The sequence below is a fragment of the Bacillus rossius genome, chromosome 10 (genome assembly GCF_032445375.1).
Source record: "Bacillus rossius redtenbacheri isolate Brsri chromosome 10, Brsri_v3, whole genome shotgun sequence".
Lineage (NCBI taxonomy): Eukaryota > Metazoa > Arthropoda > Insecta > Phasmatodea > Bacillidae > Bacillus > Bacillus rossius.
Window position 1 is genome coordinate 18,196,520 of NC_086337.1, and position 19,917 is coordinate 18,216,436.

General features: G+C 39.0%; 1 protein-coding gene across 2 annotated transcripts in view; it reads left to right on the forward strand.

Annotated features, from left to right (window-relative positions):
* The window catches only part of LOC134535810 (protein pellino), a 298,764-nt gene that overhangs the window by 233,917 nt on the left and 44,930 nt on the right, over positions 1–19,917 (forward strand). For both annotated transcript variants that reach the window (XM_063375094.1, XM_063375095.1), the window contains exon 5: positions 13,022–13,216. In XM_063375094.1, coding sequence (XP_063231164.1) covers positions 13,022–13,216 — 195 coding nt within the window. The remainder of the gene's footprint in view (positions 1–13,021; positions 13,217–19,917) is intronic.

Below are 19,917 nucleotides of genomic sequence, written 5' to 3' on the forward strand. Positions count from 1 at the left end.
AGAAAGTCAGATTGTTATACACACACACAATGTCAGAAACTGCCACACTTCATGTATTTATGCAATTTGTTTTAATATTTAGCTGATCTCGCATAACTGTCTGTACACATGTAAGCGCGGATTCAGGATTATTTATTGAATGGAGCACAAACACACAAGCTAAGGTATAAAAGATTATGTTTTTTGTAATTTTTTATTTTCGTCCGAGAAGGGGGGGGGGGGGGGGAGGGAGGGAGCACCACCACCTCTAAATCTGTAATGGCAGTTATAGTCACACTGGCCACATGTATGAGTAGTGTGAATATTTATTCGGAGATAGCTATGTCCGCAAGCACTTGTTCCGCACGCTAGTAGACGTCATGTTGGTTGGATCAAGCGCGGCTCCAGAGGAAGGGCGCAGGGGGCGATAGCCCCTTCCGAGCCCAAATTTTACTTCTTATTTCTTTGTGGGGAATATTAATGTTAACTTAAATACTTTCCTTAATGTGCTAAACTCTTTTTCAATCAAAATTTGTACGAAAATACTAAATTTCAGTATTTGAGACCATATATTTTGTGAATATCCCAAGGGCAATGTCATGGATATTAACTGCATCCTCCTGTGTGTGAGAGCCCTGCCCGAGAGGTCTTCCCGGAGCCGCCATTGGGTTGGATCGGCGGCTCCTTTAGTGGCGTTGCTTCGGGCTTGTGTTGCCTGCGGGGCGTAGCTGTTGCCCGCGTAGCGGGACGTCTGGACGCGTGGTTTTTTTTTCTCTCCCCCTTCTGGCGCGTCAGCTGTGAACCTCGACGTTGCAGGCGAACCCGTTGGAAGTCATTAAATACCAGACGTGTACGACGGCGACTGGAATGGCATGCCGGCCGCTCTCACGTGTCGTGTTTGGAAGCGGACGTTTTTTCCCTCTCGGGTTTCGGCGCGAACCGCCTGCGACCAGTGGGTTGTTGCAGTTTCCAAGCGCGGGTGATTCGTCTGTGAGTATTGCGCTGGGATCGCAGCAGCGCTACTGCGCGACGCCGCGCTATTTTGTGGACACAGGTGTTCTGCACGACGAGCGAAAAATAGACGATATATAAGATGGTTCTTGCCACTAAATAACTCACACGACAAACATATACGACACTTGTCAACGCTCGCAGGTTGCTAATCAAAATATGTCAGAAAAAAAAAAACAAACTAAAATTTAACATTCAATTGGAAAAATCATCGTGGGTGAACACATTTAAGAGATTTCTCAAATAAATTTGGTTAACGTACCCCCCCCCCCCCCTTTTTTTTTTAAAAAAAAAGGCCCGAATTATAATAGTATTTACCAACGCACCAGTTTACCATCTTTCGAAAACAAAAAAAAAATATTTGCGTCCATTGCATCACATCTTTCGCGAATTTCTCTGTTTATTTTAATGTAGCTATACCAACCTAACTAACCGTCCATAGTGTTTTAATGTAGCTAACCTAACCGACCACTTTTAATATTTGAACTCATTTTTCCTGCGCAAAAATAAAACAAATCCCGAGGTCGGCCGAAGGTGAATATTCGGGCGTGTTCGGGCAGGGACAGAACTTGATTTACATCTTAGGCTTCTCCAACTTGTGAGCATGCTCAGCAGTGCTGCCACCTTGTCAGCAGCACGCCGGGCTTCGCGCCGAGGGACCGAAGCCGCATAACGCCGACATTTGCGAACCCGTGGTTGTCGCCCTGTCGCCCTGTCGCCGCCCCTCGGTTGGTTATCTCGCGCGCCGATCGCCGAGTTTCTCCGGCAGTAGCGGCCCAAGCGCCACAAACACCTACAGGAACAACATTCAGCACTAGGCCTGTTTATAATTTTTTTCCCTTGCTTTTACGCAGTGCAAATTTAACAACTCTAACGGCACAAAATGCAACGGGCCAATTCTTCGTTGTGTGACGCCGCCAGTGTTTTCATTGGAAGGGATAGGGTAGGAGGACGGGATTCTCGCGATGTCAAGCCGTTTATTCCCTTAACACTGTTCTGTCTGCACCTGGACGGATCGCTGAGACTCGAACAGAAGACTTGGGTCGCTAGCACCCGCTCGTGGTCTTCTGGACTCCACTCTCGCTAGTGTCTTAGCGTCAAAACATTATTTACTAAGTCCCGGAGCTTTGCCGAACACACAGTGTGAACTCTACTGCTCGTCAGCTCGACGAGAGACGAGGCACTGCAAAGGCAGCGGTTCTCTGCGTCGTGGGTGCTGCGCTCACTCCGACCACCTTCACAGGCTTATTGCTAAATACATCTCCTAATCACAACCTAATTTAACAATGATAATCTTATAGGACACCATAATAGAGAACCTTAAATCTTAAAAACAAAATTGTTTTTACCCTTAAATTCATAAAATAAACAACTTCAAATAGCTTAAAAAATAAATCCATACAGTATCTTATGAGTTATCGTTGCCTCGTCGGTAATATAAAATCAGCGTGTTAGAAATAGTTTTTATTCCAAAACTGGTATAATTTTCATTATGTACATTTTGATTATGTCCGATCATGGAGACGCCAGGGAACGTCGTGGTTGTGGAAGCCGTGGGGCACCCGGGGTGTTCGCATCAGGTTAGTTCCGCGATGGCTCGCCGTTGCCTTTCGCAGTACCGTGCGAGTGTCACTAGACTTCCGTGACTGTTACGACCTGTGGACTCATTCTAGACCCGGCTTTTTGTACGGGAAGAGGTGCCTGCCACGCCTGGAAACCGTTTTGAGTCTTTGATATCGACGAAAGCACGAAGGGTGAAGTGGTGGAATGAGGTCACTAAATCCAGTTGTGTAATGTTAGCGGAAGACTTGTTTGATTATTTATTCAGAGTAATTTAGTGGTACGAAATTGTAATTTAACTTGCTGAAGGGTGTATATTGATAGGCTAATTATTAAAATAAAAAAAAATATTTTCATGAGATTTCTGCAAAAATACTTTTTAAACTTTTGTAATTTTTTTTTTATTCGCGCAGTTGTAGGCCATTGAATCAAACCTGGTTAAACACTCGAGACCAATTAAAATTTAACTTTGTAGCAGCTAACACTGAAAATAAGTACAGTTTGTAACATTGTGTGTTCTGGCGATTGCTTTCTGAAGGAACAAAAAAATGGTTAAGCAATTGTAGCTTTTGAACATTTAAAATCAGTTGCAGCATTCATGCCGAGATAATTATACAAAAGCGTTAGGGCAGGTCTTTCAGGTCTTACAAGTCTTACAAGCAGGTAAAATACACGTCTAAACTAAGCGCCTCACTTCCTTTGCTCTCTGCTTTTACGCGGCCTCGCGGGCTTTGTCTGTGTACCGAGGCTGGTAAACGTGACATTTCCATCTTCTTTGTTGGGGCTGGAGGAGCATCCTCCATCTGGTTACTTCCCCGTCCCTCCTGCTTTTACCAGCAACTCCCAACCGTCGCTTGTTCTCTGCTCGTCGTGTCCCGGCTTTATCTACCCTCTTCCTCCGGGACTGCTCTCCCTCTGGTCTCTTCATCACTGCGGCGTGCTGGTCCCCGCGGGGCACGCACTCTTCCTGACTTGTGTCGCCTCGTCTTCTCGTCTTCTCGGTCGGAAGTTGCGTGAAAACCACACAGATTCTTCTCCGATACTTTTAAATATTCCCAAATCACTGGCGGATCCAGGAAGGAGGGGAGGGCTTATTGGCAAACACCCTTCCCCCCCCCCCCCCACCCAACCGCGAACCTTGAATATTTTTGACGTGACAACGTCTAATGAATCGATGAACGCCGGGGCTGCACGCAAGAAAATGTGTCCCGTAATGCACATTGTCCCGTCATGCACATTGTCCCGTCACGCTGTGTCCCGTTACGCTCATTGTACACTTGCCCCGCATCTATCTATCTCTCTTCCACTCGATTGGAACAACCATCGATTTGACTTTTTCGAGGCACATCAAACTTGAAACACTCCCATTCGTTTCCTATTTTTCCTATCATCGTCCCATCCTTAACAGAATAACACAGATTGGAAGAAGTTAAATAGCAAACATGTATAAAAGTTATAGTTTAAATAATCTCTTCGTTAAAGTTATAAACATATTTGAATTAATGATTGCAAATAAAAGTAAATTTATCAATTAAATTGTAGATTTCATTTCACTCCTTCTTTGTATCCATACAAAATAGTGATAATTCAATAAAAATGATTCAATTTTATTCATAAAAGTATGCAATCATTTCATCAGTGTTTTGTTATGACGTTGTCACGTTAAACTATCGTCCGTAAACCGACTTTACAGACAACCAATTTTTTTTTAAGTTTCTGCTAATTCCTTATTATAGTTCACAAAACTTATTTAGTATTTTACTGCAGGGTTATAAATAACAGGACCTTTTTGAACCACAAATAAAATTTTACTATATTATACTCGCGTCCTACGCTCCTTATACGGTCCTAAGTTATCTCTGTAAAGCGATTTTAAAGGCTAGTCCCTAAGGGACGGGTTCTTTTATGGGGTGAGAAGTACCCAATGTTTTAAACCAATATTACTAAATCTCTTCCATAAATTTCATCCAAATATGCTCAAAGGTAGTTGTAATTGACTATAAAAAAAGGTCTAAACTTTTACATTATAAAATGATGTGTTAGACCAATATATCTCCTTTCATACCCCAATGTGTGTAATTTAGAAAGTGGTTAAAACAGTTGGTTGTTATTATTTCATGCCCGCCATCTTTCCTCTCGAATGATTATCTTTAGAAATACGATTATTTTGAATTCAACTTATTCCACTTTACCCCGTTTGCGGTTAATAAAAAATATAAATACAACATTGACGTAACACTTTATGTATATAGTATGTATATTATACGTTTTATAACTTCCACTTCAGTAGAGTCTGTTTCTTTATGAAACCAAACTTACAGCATTTTTGCCCTCCTAGAGGTGGAATTTTGCAATGAATTACCTCCTGTGTGTTATTCCAGTGTAAGGATTACCTCTACCCAAATAATTAATTGGTTTAGTAGTAAATATGTGATTGAGTTAAAAACATCAAAACTCACAAACTTGTACATTAATAAGTCTACAAACTACTAAGGTAGTAGTTTGCATCTTCTGTTTATTTGTGGAAGGACTGTACTGTGAGTCAGTTACAGTTTTTTAAAGTAGATATATCGTTGGACAATTTTCAGCATTTGTCGCTGCGGGTGACTTTGTGCGGTAATGACCTTGTAGAGCGAGCCGGCTCGGACTGCGGTGGCGTAATGGATTCCCCTCGGAACTCACTGACCACTGTGAGCCATTTTAGCCATTTCCCCCCTCCCCCCAACGTACCCTCTCAGTTGTTAACTGCCACTTTCCCACAGGAAATATTGACCCCGTTTGTCTAATTGCAGTTTATATCTGTCTGTTGCTGTTTTCATTACCTTCCATAAGGACCAAGTCGTGGTTGACTTATTTGGTCTCCTTAAACCACTCTTGCTTGGGACACTTTCTGCTATTTTCGCTTTTTGCCTGACTCTATCCATTATAACTTCCTCATGGTCGACTCGCATTTTCTCACTTTGGACCGCTGTTGGTTACTTTTTACTACTCTAGGCAATTTTCGCTCTTTGCATACATTCTGGAACATTTTGCCATATTAAAGATTTTTTATTCTTTCCATTATCGGTAGTTAGCCATCATTTTCTCCTTGGAAACTTTTGCGTGACACCTTTTGACAAATTCCGCATTTTACAGCCATCTTGGGGTATTTTGCAGATTTAACGATTTTTTTTTCTATCAGGACCTATATGTCGGTAACTGACCACTATTTTAGCCTTGGGCCTCTTTTGGCCTCATTTAGCTGTTTAAGGTTTTTGCTTGACTATAAATATTTCATATAATTGACAACATGCATCGTTACAATTCTGACAGACTTCACATTCGTTTTTTGAGTTTTTAAAATATATTTGTTATATTATATTAGAACTCGATACACAAAAAATCAATTTTTTTGTAGCACCCTAATATATATATCCCTGACTGTGCGGAACCCTTAATTAACACTGCAAACGCAGTAAGTCCAGGAAGTCACGACACTCCTGAAGTTCTCAATGCAGGGGGCGGGGCTTCTAGGATTCTGCGTGGTCGTCATTGCTTTTCCAAGTATGCACTCATCTTTTCTATCTATTGCAGAAACTGATTAGGCCTCTCTCTCCCTCCCTCCCTCCCCCCCATAACGAGACAACGTTAGGTGCATTCCGCGTTATGAACCACGTGTTGCTGCGCGCCGAACAACCCGTAGGTAAGCAAATTCATTATTTCTACCGCTACCCGTTTATAAAGCATAAATGGTACACATTGGTTAGCAAAATACTGACTGCCTGGTTACGCTAGGTATCTTAATTCATAAGACATGATTGGCGATAAAAAATATGCGTCAAAAGTTAACTTGGCTAGACTTGATGTCCGATATTTTTTATAGTTTCACGGATTTTTTGGAACACCCAGAAAAAAAAACTCTCTGTGGATCGAAAAATGTCTCCAAAACCTGGAAAACACGGGCAAATTGACACTATTTAAGAGCCAAAGAGCGTAAGTAATTTTCCAGGCTATACAGTATCTTAACAGACAAATGTGTTTTAATTTGAAGAGAAATAATAATATATGGCATTTCGTATGATCAAAATTAAAAATGTATCGTTTAAATGTTTGACCAAACTTTTTTTTCTTAAGATGGGCAGTTTTAGTTAGATAGTGTTGATAGAACCATTAATAATGAGAACTGTACGTTGTGAAGGAAAACATTTTATAGTCAACAGAGCTAGGAGAGTTAGGTTTATTTGTTGAAATGTGTTTGGACAAGTACGTTTGTGAAGTGTAATGCATCTTGTTATCTTGCCAGACACAGATGAGACAGTTTAAACCGGGAAAAATCTGGGAAATTGTGCGACCTAAGAGTATGGGAACCCTGCTTTCAGATTCTTTGTTCTTAAGGGGGCCGTCTGGTCGGGGTGTACGTTTGTTAGTAAGGCGGGATGATAAGTGCGACGCTCTCTGGTGCTTCTAGCGCGGTATAGCCTCTAAGCGCAAGGCTCTGAACTGACGCGCAGTCTTCTCGGCGTGCATAGGACAACTATAAAATTTGAGCGGTGACCGTAACATTATATGGCGGAGAAATGAAGATAAAATTGTAATGCAGGACCCTTAAGCGCTTTCAAGAATCCGTACCGGTTGTTTTACGTCTAAATAGTACTCTGAAAACACGCAATTTAGCCATTTTAACTCTTCTAAAAATACCGTTTAAAAACTTAAAATTTGAAATCAGAAGTACTTTTCGGCCCTCAGTGAATTCTTAAATGCTTTTCGTAAGCAGGCCCCACTCGGATATCTTGAATAGTTTTGAAACCGCGTTGTTTTTCCCGAAGCGCTGCGCACCGCGTGTGTGCCCGGGTGGGCGGGGGCCTTAATCTGGCGGAAGGAATTATAGAGTTCCGAGCTGTCACGACAGTAGATGTAGGCAGTGACGTAGCCGGGGGGGGGGGGGGGGGGGAGGTCTATAGGGTCCGGAACCCTACCTCTCAGGATTTAAAAGAATAATAAAAAAAGAGCGAAGACAGAAATAAAAAAAAATACAACTGGGCCACATAAGTATACAGAGGGATTATCGTAATCCCTTTTGGGCTACAATAATGTATTTCTTATCCCCTTAAAATCCGACATGTCTCATATATAGAAGCGGCAGGAATTGTATTTCCAAGCAGTCGGGGTATTTAATGTCGGTTTTGTACACATGTTATTGTAAGCATGTGGAGATGCTTGTTTAATGTATTTAATAACATTTAAATATGTACTTATGACTTTTGTTAACAAATTAATTAAACAATTGAGATCAATAAAGTATTAAAACCTATTAAATTAAAACCTATATACAAAATGTTTAGTTCACCATTATCAAGCAAAATCATTACTTAAATTTCTTTGTGTAAATGTCGGAGTTATAAAAGACAACTATTTTTTTTTGTTGAGATTATAATGTAATAATCAATTTTCTTTTAAAAATTTAATCACGAAGGAAACTTTCTCATAAAAAAATGATATAATGGTTGTAGTGTACTACTAGCTCGCTGTAGGAAAGGTTTTGACGGAGATAAAAAACTGACGAAAACTAGCTTCTACTGCGCAGCTTAGGTTCTCCCCTCCCTTCTTTGCGACAGAGAATTTCCGTCACTCCCCTCTCTGTCGCAAAGAAGGAAGGGGGGAACCTAAGCTGCGCAGTAGAAGCTAGTTTTCGTCAGTTTTTAATCTCCATCAAAACCTTTCCTACAGCGAGCTAGTAGTAGGTACTTGTAGGGTAAGGTTGCCTATTTCCGTGATATCCCTTATTCCGTGATATTTTTTTGTTTTGTCTCTCACGATCAAGCGAGTAGCAGTAGATAGTTGGGCCAGATCTCAAAATATAGCTCGCGATGTTCTCTTTCGTAGGGAAGAGGCGGCTCTTCGTTCGCGCGTTTTTTTTTTCATATGGTGCACAGTTGTTTGAAGAGTGGGTACTATGAAGCAATTATACTCATCATTTATACAACAGTAGAGTGAATTTTGTAATGAAAACTTAAATATACATATAACTACCTTACGCTTTTAAGGATTTAATTTTCAATGTTTAAGTGTAAACTGTATGTGTAGATTATTGTAGAGGGCTCGTTTTAAAAATATGTATTTGCTTTCCCGTTTCTCTTTTTTATTTCGTTTTTGGGCAAGTAATTTGGAAGCACAAACTAAAGCATGGGAGTAACAAAATTATTTCATTGTTGAAGTATGTTTAATCAGTGCCTGTTTTTTCCTGAAACATGTAAATATATATATATTTTTAAATGTAGAACAGAATATTTCATTTATCATTCTCAAACTACAGACTGTTCATCAATTAAAGACACTTGATATCAGTTGTGTCCAAAATATATCCTTCAGTTTAGCTGTTTTTGGTTTTATTATAATAATAATTTTGTTTTAGTTGCTTTACAGTAAGTTTCTTATTTTACAGCCCGATAATGTGTTTATTTCAGTAGGTAGTCCTCGTTCAACAATGGGCAAAGAAAATGGTAAAACCTGTTGATCGTCTGGAAGTAGGAGGTCGAAGTGCTAAAACAAGCCCTGCAACTAGCTGTCAGAAAAGTTCTTCAGGAAGAGTGGACAGTCTAGAAGGCGTCCAAGCACTATAAAGTGCCGTGGTCGACATTTAAAGAAAACGTTATGAGGGCCAATGAACATCTTGATGGGAGGAGTGATTTTAATCTCGATGTGGTGTAAGTTGGTGTACCATTCGTGCTTGAATTATTTGATGTAGAATGTAAACTTGCTAAGTATGTTGAAGGTATGGGGGTCATTGGTTTCGGATTGACTGTTTTTGAAATCAGGAAACTCGCTTATGAAATAGCCAAAAAAACACTGGTAAGCTGAAAGGTTTAATGCAGTTAAAGAATCTGCGGAAAATAAAGCGGTATAGGGGGTTGAAACGTTAAAAGGTTCAACTTCACTCTCAGGCGACCTGAAAACTTATCTAGTTATCGTGCATCATGTGTCAATCCTGTGTTAATACAGGAATATTACAATTCTCCAGAGAAAGTGCTGCTTGAACACGATCTTTTGGATTCCCCTCATAGAATTTGGAATTGCGATGAAACCGGACTTATGTTTGTAACATCTGGCAGAAATGTAGTGACTAGTGTTGTAGAAATACGATCACTGTGTTAGACTTGTAACACTTTATTTGGAGCATGTATTTTGTACTAAATATTAATTTTTGTGTGTAAATAGTACTTGGGACACAATTGTGACAGAATTGCATTTCTTGGATGTGTTTTATATATTTTTTCAATGTATCACGGAATTAGGATACCACTATCACGGAATAAAGGCACCTATCACGGAGTTAGGAATCCATGCTGTGTTAATTTTAGAAAATTATTATGTTGAACTGAGGTTATATAAATTATATACTACAGCATGTGTTAACTGGCTGTCAAATAAACTTTATATAAAAAAATTGTTACACCTATATAGTCTCCCAAGTAGTTCAGTAAATTCATTAGAAATAACTTATCACGGAATAAGGCAACCTTACCCTACTTAACACAATACTGGTACGGCCGAGCAGATGACACGAGTTCCGTCGGACGTCACTTGGCGGCGCCGTGTGTTTCCCTCGGATTGCACACCAGCGTGCGCTAGTGATTTGCCGCGGGTTCCTGCTTTCCCGAGTCGTTAGGAGAAAACGAGACTCTTCACTTCTCCCAGGGAGAAGGCGTGTGAAACTGCTGGCCAATTGTCACGTCAGTCGTGTGATGTAAGCCGCGGAGGAACTCTTCCTCAGAAACTTCTATTTCGTGGCCTTGTAGTTATCAGACTTGCACAAGCAACTTGATGCATTGGCTTTTACCATGGCGCGATTCCTGGTCAAGAAAAGATTTCGCACGATGTTTCAGGAATAATCGGACGTCTTACGACTGTATACTAGTTAAATAAAAAGTTTTTTCTCTAACATTTCAGTATTTTTAGATCACGCCTTACAAGGTGATGCGTGGAAAACGCTTTTGGAGTAGCTACTTGCAAAACGTTTTATTATTTTTTTTTTCATACTGCAACAAATTTGCAATCGTCAAAAGTAGATACGTAATGGCTGGTATCGTCCTACGCATTTTTCACAGCGGGAAAATTAAGTATGGTTTACGCCGCGAGCCAAGCCCGCCGGCGGCTCTGTCCAGCTGCGTCGTGCTCTGTCCAACTGCGTCGTGCTCTGTCCAACTGCGTCGGGCTCTGTCCAACTGCGTCGTGCTCTGTCCAGCTGCGTCGTGCTCTGTCCAGCTGCGTCGGGCTCTGTCCAACTGCGTCGTGCTCTGTCCAACTGCGTCGTGCTCTGTCCAGCTGCGTCGTGCTCTGTCCAGCTGCGTCGGGCTCGGCTCGCCCACACGAGCCAGGCTCGTCACAGCTCGCACGCGTCTAGCCGAGCTCGCGAGCCGCTAGGTAGTCGGGTCGCAGCCAGGGTCATCGCGGCTTGGCGACTCATGTTGCTCACGTTTGATATACAGCATGTCCATAAAATAATGTCCCAGTTATAAAGTTTAATAGTATCAACTGTAAGCGTTGTAAAGTTATGGTTCAAGGTCACAATTAAAAAGTCATTCAATAGTTTAAGATAAGCCACGCGCGATTACTGATTTATTGTTTTCTCTCTTACAAAATAGCGACTCCTGAACATAAAGCTTTTTATGTTCTACTATTTGCTAAGAGTGAATCTGTGATTTCATTTCAACGTGCGTTTTTTTTTTTAAGTTTAATTGTCGAAGTCCCTGACCGTCGGATTGGTCGTAAAGGTCGTAACGACAGAGCTCTTTTTCGCTGGCCTCCACGTTCACCTGACATGACGCCATGTGATTTTTTTCTTTTCCTTTGGAGTTTTAAAAAATATCGTGTCTACGTTACGCCGCTACCTAATGATTTGACAGAGATGAGAGACAGAATTGAAGAGGCTATTGCTTCCATTATTGCGGACGTGTTAACCAAAGTGTGAGAAGAATTTGACTTTAGGTTGGATGTGTGCCGTATTACTAAATGTACACACATTAAAAATAAAAAAAACTAGGTTAGTTTACCTTCAATTATATGTATGATTTGTTGTAAATAGCCTAAATTAAACAGTTATATACCATTGAAACTGGGACATTATTTTATGAATATCCTGTATTTTAGACGATGTACATATCCAGGGAGAAAAAGTGTTCGGGGGTTGGTGTCTGGTAGATTAATATACTGATACGAGTGGGGAAAAACACAGGTCCGAAAAAGATAGTCCAATTAACTTCTTCTGTAGTTTTATTCATCAACTAATAGTTACACTATTTTTTTTAAATTACAACAACTTAAGTATATGTCCACACATTAATCACACTTTCATTAAGTCAACTATTTACTTTTCCCACTAGAGCTCGGGTCGACAGTGGCTCACTCTGCTGTTCGTCTCCCAACACACTGCTCCCACCGCAGCCCGTCTCGTCGCCCGCTATCGCTCGCCAAGGAGTCACTTGGCTGCTCCCGCAGGCGGAGCGCTGACCTGGCAGCCTCGCAGCAGCATTATCCTTAAACTGTTACTGTTATAATCATTTCTCAATTCTGACCATCAATACGTACACTGACAGTTTTAATTGTATCTATGAAAATCGATAAAACTGTTTATATATTTATCTGTCTAAAAAAAAAACTTTTGGCCAAAAAAAATATACGGCATTGAATGCTGTTTTAACTACATTTTTATTCACTTGATACGAAAATGTCATCAAATGGGTAAATGCAGAATTTTTTTTTAAACACTACTCACTGCCGATACATTTGTGTAAAAAGGGGTGCAACCTTAGGCTTTCGCTGCATGAGCGGGAACGTGTTAAAGGTGACGATAACCAAGGTCCTTGTGATAGCGGGACAGCGGAGTAAAAATAGGGGGAAGCCTTCTTTTCACAGACGAGAGAGCCAAAACCCGAAGTTCCTGTTTTTTTCCGTATCTTTAATGTAGCTATCCTAACCAAATCAACCGTCCACAATGTTTTAAAGTATTTATAATGTAGCTAACCTAACCTAATTAATAGGGGCAGGCATTCTTCGCGAAAAAAACCTGAACGTCTACTAGACTGCAACAAGGTATACCCGCACCAGCGGTTTATTCTTTGTGATTGGCGGCCGTCTGCAAGAGAAGTCGTTGCCTTGTTTGACGGAGCCACTCAGGACGCGTTTGATTCAGCACTGAATCACTGTGATCGGTGTTGTTACAATCGACATGTACCTGAGAGAAACTCACCCAATCACGGAACACAGACTGTGCTACATTGTTTTGCCTTTCAGCTGGTCTCGGAATATTTTCGCGAAATATGCGTGCCCCTACTAATTGACCATTAGTATCCTTTTATCAACAATTACAATGAACAAAAAAAAAACCTGAAAATGCACGATCGGGAGTTCGGCTCTCTCGTCCATGAAAAGAAGGCTCCCCAAAAAGAGGACCCGGACTGCGGAGGTGTGACGCCGCGGTTACGGCGTGTTGCAGATCGGCCGCTCGTCCGACTCCCCCATCGACTTCGTGGTGATGGACACGATCCCCGGCGACAAGACGAAGGAGAGCAAGGTGCTGCAGAGCACCATCTCGAGGTTCGCGTGCCGCATCATCGCCGACCGCAAGAACCCGCGCGTGGCGCGCATCTACGCCGCGGGCTTCGACAACGCCTGCAACATCTTCCTGGGGGTGAGTCTCCGGAGCCTTTACGCCTAGCAGTGGCGGAGCCAGAGCTTCACCTAGGATTTCAGAGTAGCCAGAGGAAAAAATATCGTAAAATTACTAAATTTGTATCTATTCTACTCACACTACACATAACATCCAACCACCAGATTTTATGATTCTACAACAAATTCATTAATTATATTCAAAAAATTTTTTGGTTTCAGAAACAATCATTTTTGTCGGCAATATTAATGTAGCAGACAACTTGTTTTCGGGGGAGGGGGGGGGGAACTTTCACCTGGTGCACCCCCTTGGATCCGCCACTGACGCCTAGTCATGCTGAGATTAGTCATGCATAGCGTGCTTTGTGCGGGGATTGGCCAGCCACGGCAGCAGTTGGCACCATGACTTAACTCTCCTATCTTAAAACTAGGTTGAACTGGGCCCAGGTAAAACCTGCATAGTCACATACGATGTTGAACAATGTTGAATTCCCTGAATTCAATGTTGAATTAATAATATTAAATGACCAAACTGAATTAAATACTCAAGGATTTTACCATTGAATTCACTTGTTTGAAGAGTTGGTGGACCAGGTGGTAAAATCATAAACGAAATGAATACTTCTATAAAGTAGAGAGGTGTTAGAAATGTTTAGATTTTTATTCATTTCTAGAATACTCGAGGAGTTTTGAAAATTTTTAGAGAAATGTATGACCATGTTTAAGAAATTCTGAATTATTTTGAAAGAACTAGGGCTGCCAAAGTCGAGTAGAAACATTTCCACAATGATGAATTAAATATGGCGACAGGCTCACGGCTTGTGGCGTAGCCTGCGGCTCATTTCGGCACTAACCATGTGCAGGTGTTTAATAACTTTTCAATTTTACAAGGACGGCAGTGAATGGTATTTTCTGGTTTCATCTGTAAAGGAGAATCAAAGCCAGGGAAATTTAATTTCAACAGATAGAAAAACTCGCGAACTGGAGCCTTTTGTACAATATGTGCGTGTTGGTGCCAGATACAAAATTCCGTATGAAAAATATTTCTGCGTATACATTGAATTTTTGTACTTTTTTTATATTAAGACACGAGGCCTTTATTACCCTGTCTGAAACTATTATTTGGAAGGTACGAGTAGAGGTTTGTTTGTTTAGTGACATTAAAAAAAGTAATTTGATCTTTCGACTAAAAATTTTACTAATCTGGTTTAATTTAATATGGCTGGCAACGAAGTAAACTATGAGCAGTTTGTGAGAGTATGAATGGCAGTAAATGTGTGTATTAAAAAAAAGGGGATTGGTCTGTAAAGTCGGTTTACGGACAATAATTTTACGTGATAACGTCATAAGAAAACATTGATGAAAAATTGCATACTTTTTAATTTTCAAATATTATTTACAGTTTTTGCAAATTTGATTTGAATAATTTGTTTAAATATAATCACGAAAAATTAGTTATAGAAATAAACTGACCAATAAATAAATGAAAAATTAAATTGCTGCTTTTAAAAAGCCCGCCTTAACCTGTTTGATATTATAGAAGATTTTCTCGCACGGTGGTTGGCCGGTTCTTGCACGCTCGGCTCAAGTGGAACGTGACAATGGGTCATTCTTTTTCATGCGTGCAGCCGGCGTTCATCGATTTATAAGACGTTATCACGTCAAAAAATAATGTGAAATGAATTGACTCTCGGTTTAGGTGCCGAAACGCTGATGTGGAAGTGCTAATTCGCGTAAATCTGCCAAAGTTATTGATGATCGAGGTTTGTTCATTGCAGCTGAATGAAACACCCGCAGTGCTGGCTTGGGAATAATGCAGATGTATCGTTGACAACAGTGCTCGAGGGAGGCATGTGTTCATCCATTTGATGAAGTGGGGTTGTCAGAGCTGGCACTCCTAGTGCTCTGAAGCCTAACAGCATATGTCACATTCTCTAAGCGTTCAGTGCCGGTAGCGTAACTCGAGACATACTTCATCAGAGCGTTACGAAAGTTTAAGGTGCAGGGAGCAACTAAGTGCAACGATTAGGAGGGGATGGATGCTCGTTGATAGAGGGGGTGAGGGGGCCTAGTAGTGGGCCGCTCGATTACATCTTTTTTTTGTAGCACACTTGCTTTTCTTACATTCTTTCGTACACGTATACTTGCTCACTCGCATACTTGCTCACTCGCTTACTTATAATAAATGAGTGTGATATTGCTTTTGCTAGCACATAAAATTGCAGATGACATAAGTAAAGATTTGGTCGGCGAACAATGTTTAGTCACTAACATTATATATATAGATAGATAGCGGGCGAATTGTCTTTTGAGCTGTTCTCCATAGTTCTATGTAAATACGTATCTCATAATTACATTTGAAATTTGAAAGTAAAAAATAAAGTTTTTCAGCCCCTTTTTTTTTTCTTTATTTCCCGAACCTCGTAGGTTGGTTATTATAATTTCATTTTAGCGCCGAATGAAGTGTTATTGAACTTAAAACTTTCTTCGTTGGATAAGATTAAAATTCATTAAAACTTTAAATTTGTATTATTAAATACGGGATTAAAATTTCTATGGTATACAGTCTAAACTTTATCAATAAATATCCAAATTAAAAAAAAATACTAACTACACGCCTTAAACATAATTCTAGGTGTGAAAACAAGCTACAGTGTGTTATTTTGACAACAGTCAGTAGGTGGAGCCCTGCGGAACCAAAAGTAGTATTCTACCGTTAGTAAGTGCATACCTGCCAACTTTTACGGATAGAGGCATTGTTTTACGGTTTTACGGAGCCTAGATTTTTTTTACGAATTTCAAAACTTTTTAATAAATTTAGAAATTCGCTGAACGGGTAATTTTGAGTTTGTAACGACGAGGTCTGTGTGAGAGAGACAACAAGCATGGACGTGGATGCCAAACAAAGAAGCATCTTTGTTCTTGACATCGTCGTTCTCATTGGCTCTTTCCGACGAATCAAAAATTAAGTTATTTGTCCGTTTGGAAAACAAACGCCACTCAGCTCTAGTTTCCAAAACATGGTGGAACGTAACAAGTGGTAATTAATTGCGTAGAAGTATTCCGAACAAGTTTTAATTGCTCTGTTCTTTTATATTTCCTATATACCTTTCACCAATACGAAAATTGACGAGTAATTAAATATATTTTACTAGTTTCGCGGTGTTTTCCATCTATCAATTTTATTAATTTCGTCCATCTGATCATACAGACATTTGCACAAATGGTATAGTTCACGTCAAGAAATATAAGAACAACAATAACTAGGATATCACACAACAATTTTAATAAATGTGCTCTCGAAAGCAAAGTGAAACACGTGTTCTGCAGCTCAGTAAGGAAATATTTCATTACTGCATGTGATTACATGATTAATTTTCCTTTTCAGAGTGAAGTTTTAAAACATGCAGAAGTGGCACTATTGAAAGTAATTGAAAATTGACAATTTTCCTCTGTGTGTTACTTTGTGAAATTGTTCCCCATTATCTTGCCTGTGATAAAAGAGGAAACTATTGATTCGGCAATAGACGAACTCCATAAACAATTTACAAATGTGCAGATTGATGACATTTTTTCTGTTGTGGATAAAGATGTGTCGAGTAATGTGAAATGGGCAGTGTTATCACATACACAAGGAGTTGAAGGGGTTTGTAAATATGACAGAATATCAAAGGTAATATTTCCATTTTAAGTATACCACACAGTAATGCGGAATGCGAACGTATCTTTAACTCGGTTTAAAAAAAATAAATAAAAAAAAACAACAGATTTAGGTCATATATGTAAAGAGAAAACACTCCACTCAATCTCTGTTCTGAAATGCGAGAGGTCTGGACCATGTTATCAACAAAACTTCAGCAGTGTTTTCGTGCAAGCAGCAAAGTAGGCCACTTCATCATCATTACAAATGAAGCAGAACACTACAGATTAATTTTTTTTCACATAAATTCACGAATCATTCATCCATCAGTACAACATTTTTTTTTAAAGGTTAAGACCACCTTCATGTTTGGTTTATTGTTCTCAGTGTAAGTTTTTTGTGTAGTTGTTAACATTGTGGTGCGAATTTTTTTAAAATATTACTAGCAGCGAAACCCGGTGTTTCTCAGGTTAAGGTACATCGCATGTTTAATGGTATAAAAAATATTTAAGAATACATTTTTTAACATAGATATTATAGATTTCTATTTTCGATATTGAGAGACCTATTCGGCCATTAAACATGCGGTCTATATAGAGTATATCTAATAGAGTAAACTAATTAACTAATTAAAATTATTTTAAGAAAAAGTTTAGTAAATGAAAAGTTCATGTATTATTTACATATTTACATATTATATTATTCATATACATATTACATGTTACATTATATATTGATATATATTATACATTGACATTTTTTATTTTAGCATTATTTTTTGTTTTGAATTTATTTTTACAACACTTGCTTCTTTGTGAATCCACTTTAGATTTGGTAAATATTTTTTTCCGCTTTGGCATTTTTTATATATATAACAACGATGTAATAAAGTTACACAAAATAAATTTCTTGATTGTCACAATGTTAACACTGACGAAAAGTCACTGCATTTCGGTTTATATACCATCAGACTCCGAAATTTCCAGTACCAGATCACTCTAAAATATTTAGATGTACATCACTTCGATTTGGTTCTTTTAGATCATTAATAGCACTCGTATACATTCTGGAACTTTCCAGATCAATCCAAAAAAAATTAGAACTTTCTCGAACATTTGAAATCGCTTATAATAAATTGAACTCATTTTAGAATTTTCTAGAAATTTCGCGAACATTCTAAATCGATCATAATCAATTGCACTCATTTTGGAACTTTCCAGATTATTCGGAAAATTTCTAGCACTTTCTCGATCATTCTAAATAGATCATAATAAATTGCACTCATTTTGGAACTTTCCAGATCATTCGGGAAATTTCTAGAATGTTCTCGAACATTCTAACTTGATAATAACAGTTTTGGACATTTTGGAACTTTCTAGATGAAGCCAGAAATTAGTATAACTTTCTCAAACATTCTATATCGATTATAATAGTTTGCACTCATTATAGAATTTTCTAGATCGTTCCAGATATTTCTAGAACTTTCCAGATCAATTATAACCATTTTATACACTTTGGAACTTTCTAGACCATTCAAGAAATTTTGGGATCTTTTCAGAAGTCCTCATGCATCAGAAAAGGACAGAAATATATGTTTTAACATTTTCGCCACCCACAACCACCCACAACCACCCACAACCACCCACAACCACCCACAACCACCCACAACCACCCACAACCACCAAACTCCCTTACTACCACCTGGAGACCAGGGGGTATTTACCACCCCAAAGGGAAGTTGATTGGGGTTGGTGGTGATTGAGAAAATTGTGTATTTACGTACTAACAAAGCATTTTATAATATATTAGATTAGATTAGATTACAGCAGCACTAGAAAAAATATTTTTAGATTTGTTTTGCATGAGATGTTGTTGGGTCTAATATAAGGTTATGGGAAAGTCGAGAAATTGATATTGGTTACCAGTACTTAGTAATTGCCGAACATGATTTACACCAAATTTTATAAATTATAAAGTTTTACTGATAGGAGTTTCAAAAAGTTGGCAGGTATGTGACTGAAACGTGGACGATTGTTTGTCAGAGACTTTCGGTTTGACTACATTTATTGGATGACTTTCCATTTTTTTTGACGACTTTATTTTATCGGACGACTTTTCTTTTATCGAGAGAATTTTCTTTTTTCGGATGACTTTTCTTTAATCAGGTGACTTTTCTTTAATCAGGTGACTTTTGTTTTATCGAACGACTTTTATTTTGTCGGACGACTTTTCTTTTGTCGGACGGCTTCTCTTTTGTCGGATGGCTTCTCTTTTATCGGACGACTTTTATTTTATCAGATGACTTTTATTTTATCAGATGACTTTTCTTTTATCAGATGACTTTTTTTGGACTTTTTTTGTTTTTTGGCGATATTTGGACGATTTTGTGTTTTTGGTACTACTTTTGGATTTTTTGTTTCTTGGACGACTTTATTTGTTTCTTGGATGTCTTTTTTGTTTCTTGGTTGTCTTTTATTTCTTGCAGGATTTTTTTACTGGGTGAAATTTTTGAATCAGAAAATACAATATTTTTTTGTTTATTTCAAACAAAAGAGATTTATTAATGAGTCGAATACTATGCCTTGAGATGGTTGAGAAACACTGTCATGCAATACGAACCTCTATCTCTTTAATGTCTAGCGAAGCCCTCTTTCTTTTGCGACCGTGAGAGAGAGAGAGCAATTAAAAAATTAAATAATATTTACCTCAACACAACACATAGCGTCATCTGTGGGCAGGATTGGGTACTACGTGCAACAAGTTTCTTATGCGATAAATTAACTCTCGCCGAAGAAATATTAAAAATTATATTATAGTAATTGTTTATATTTGTAACTCTCAGTATGCATATGGTATTAGTCGCAGGAGATAATATGGATCCCGTTTCGTTGCCTGCAGCTGTATGAATAGAACCCCGCTGTAGATACTGCAGAAAGGAGTTTGTCCTGAGAAAGAATGCTAGACGCCATAAGAAGAATGATTGTGTTAAAAACCCACTACTCAAAATGTTAAGTTGTGATCGGTGTAGTAGGTTGTTTGCACGAAAACACACGGCAAAACCTGTAAAGCCAAGTCCAATTACA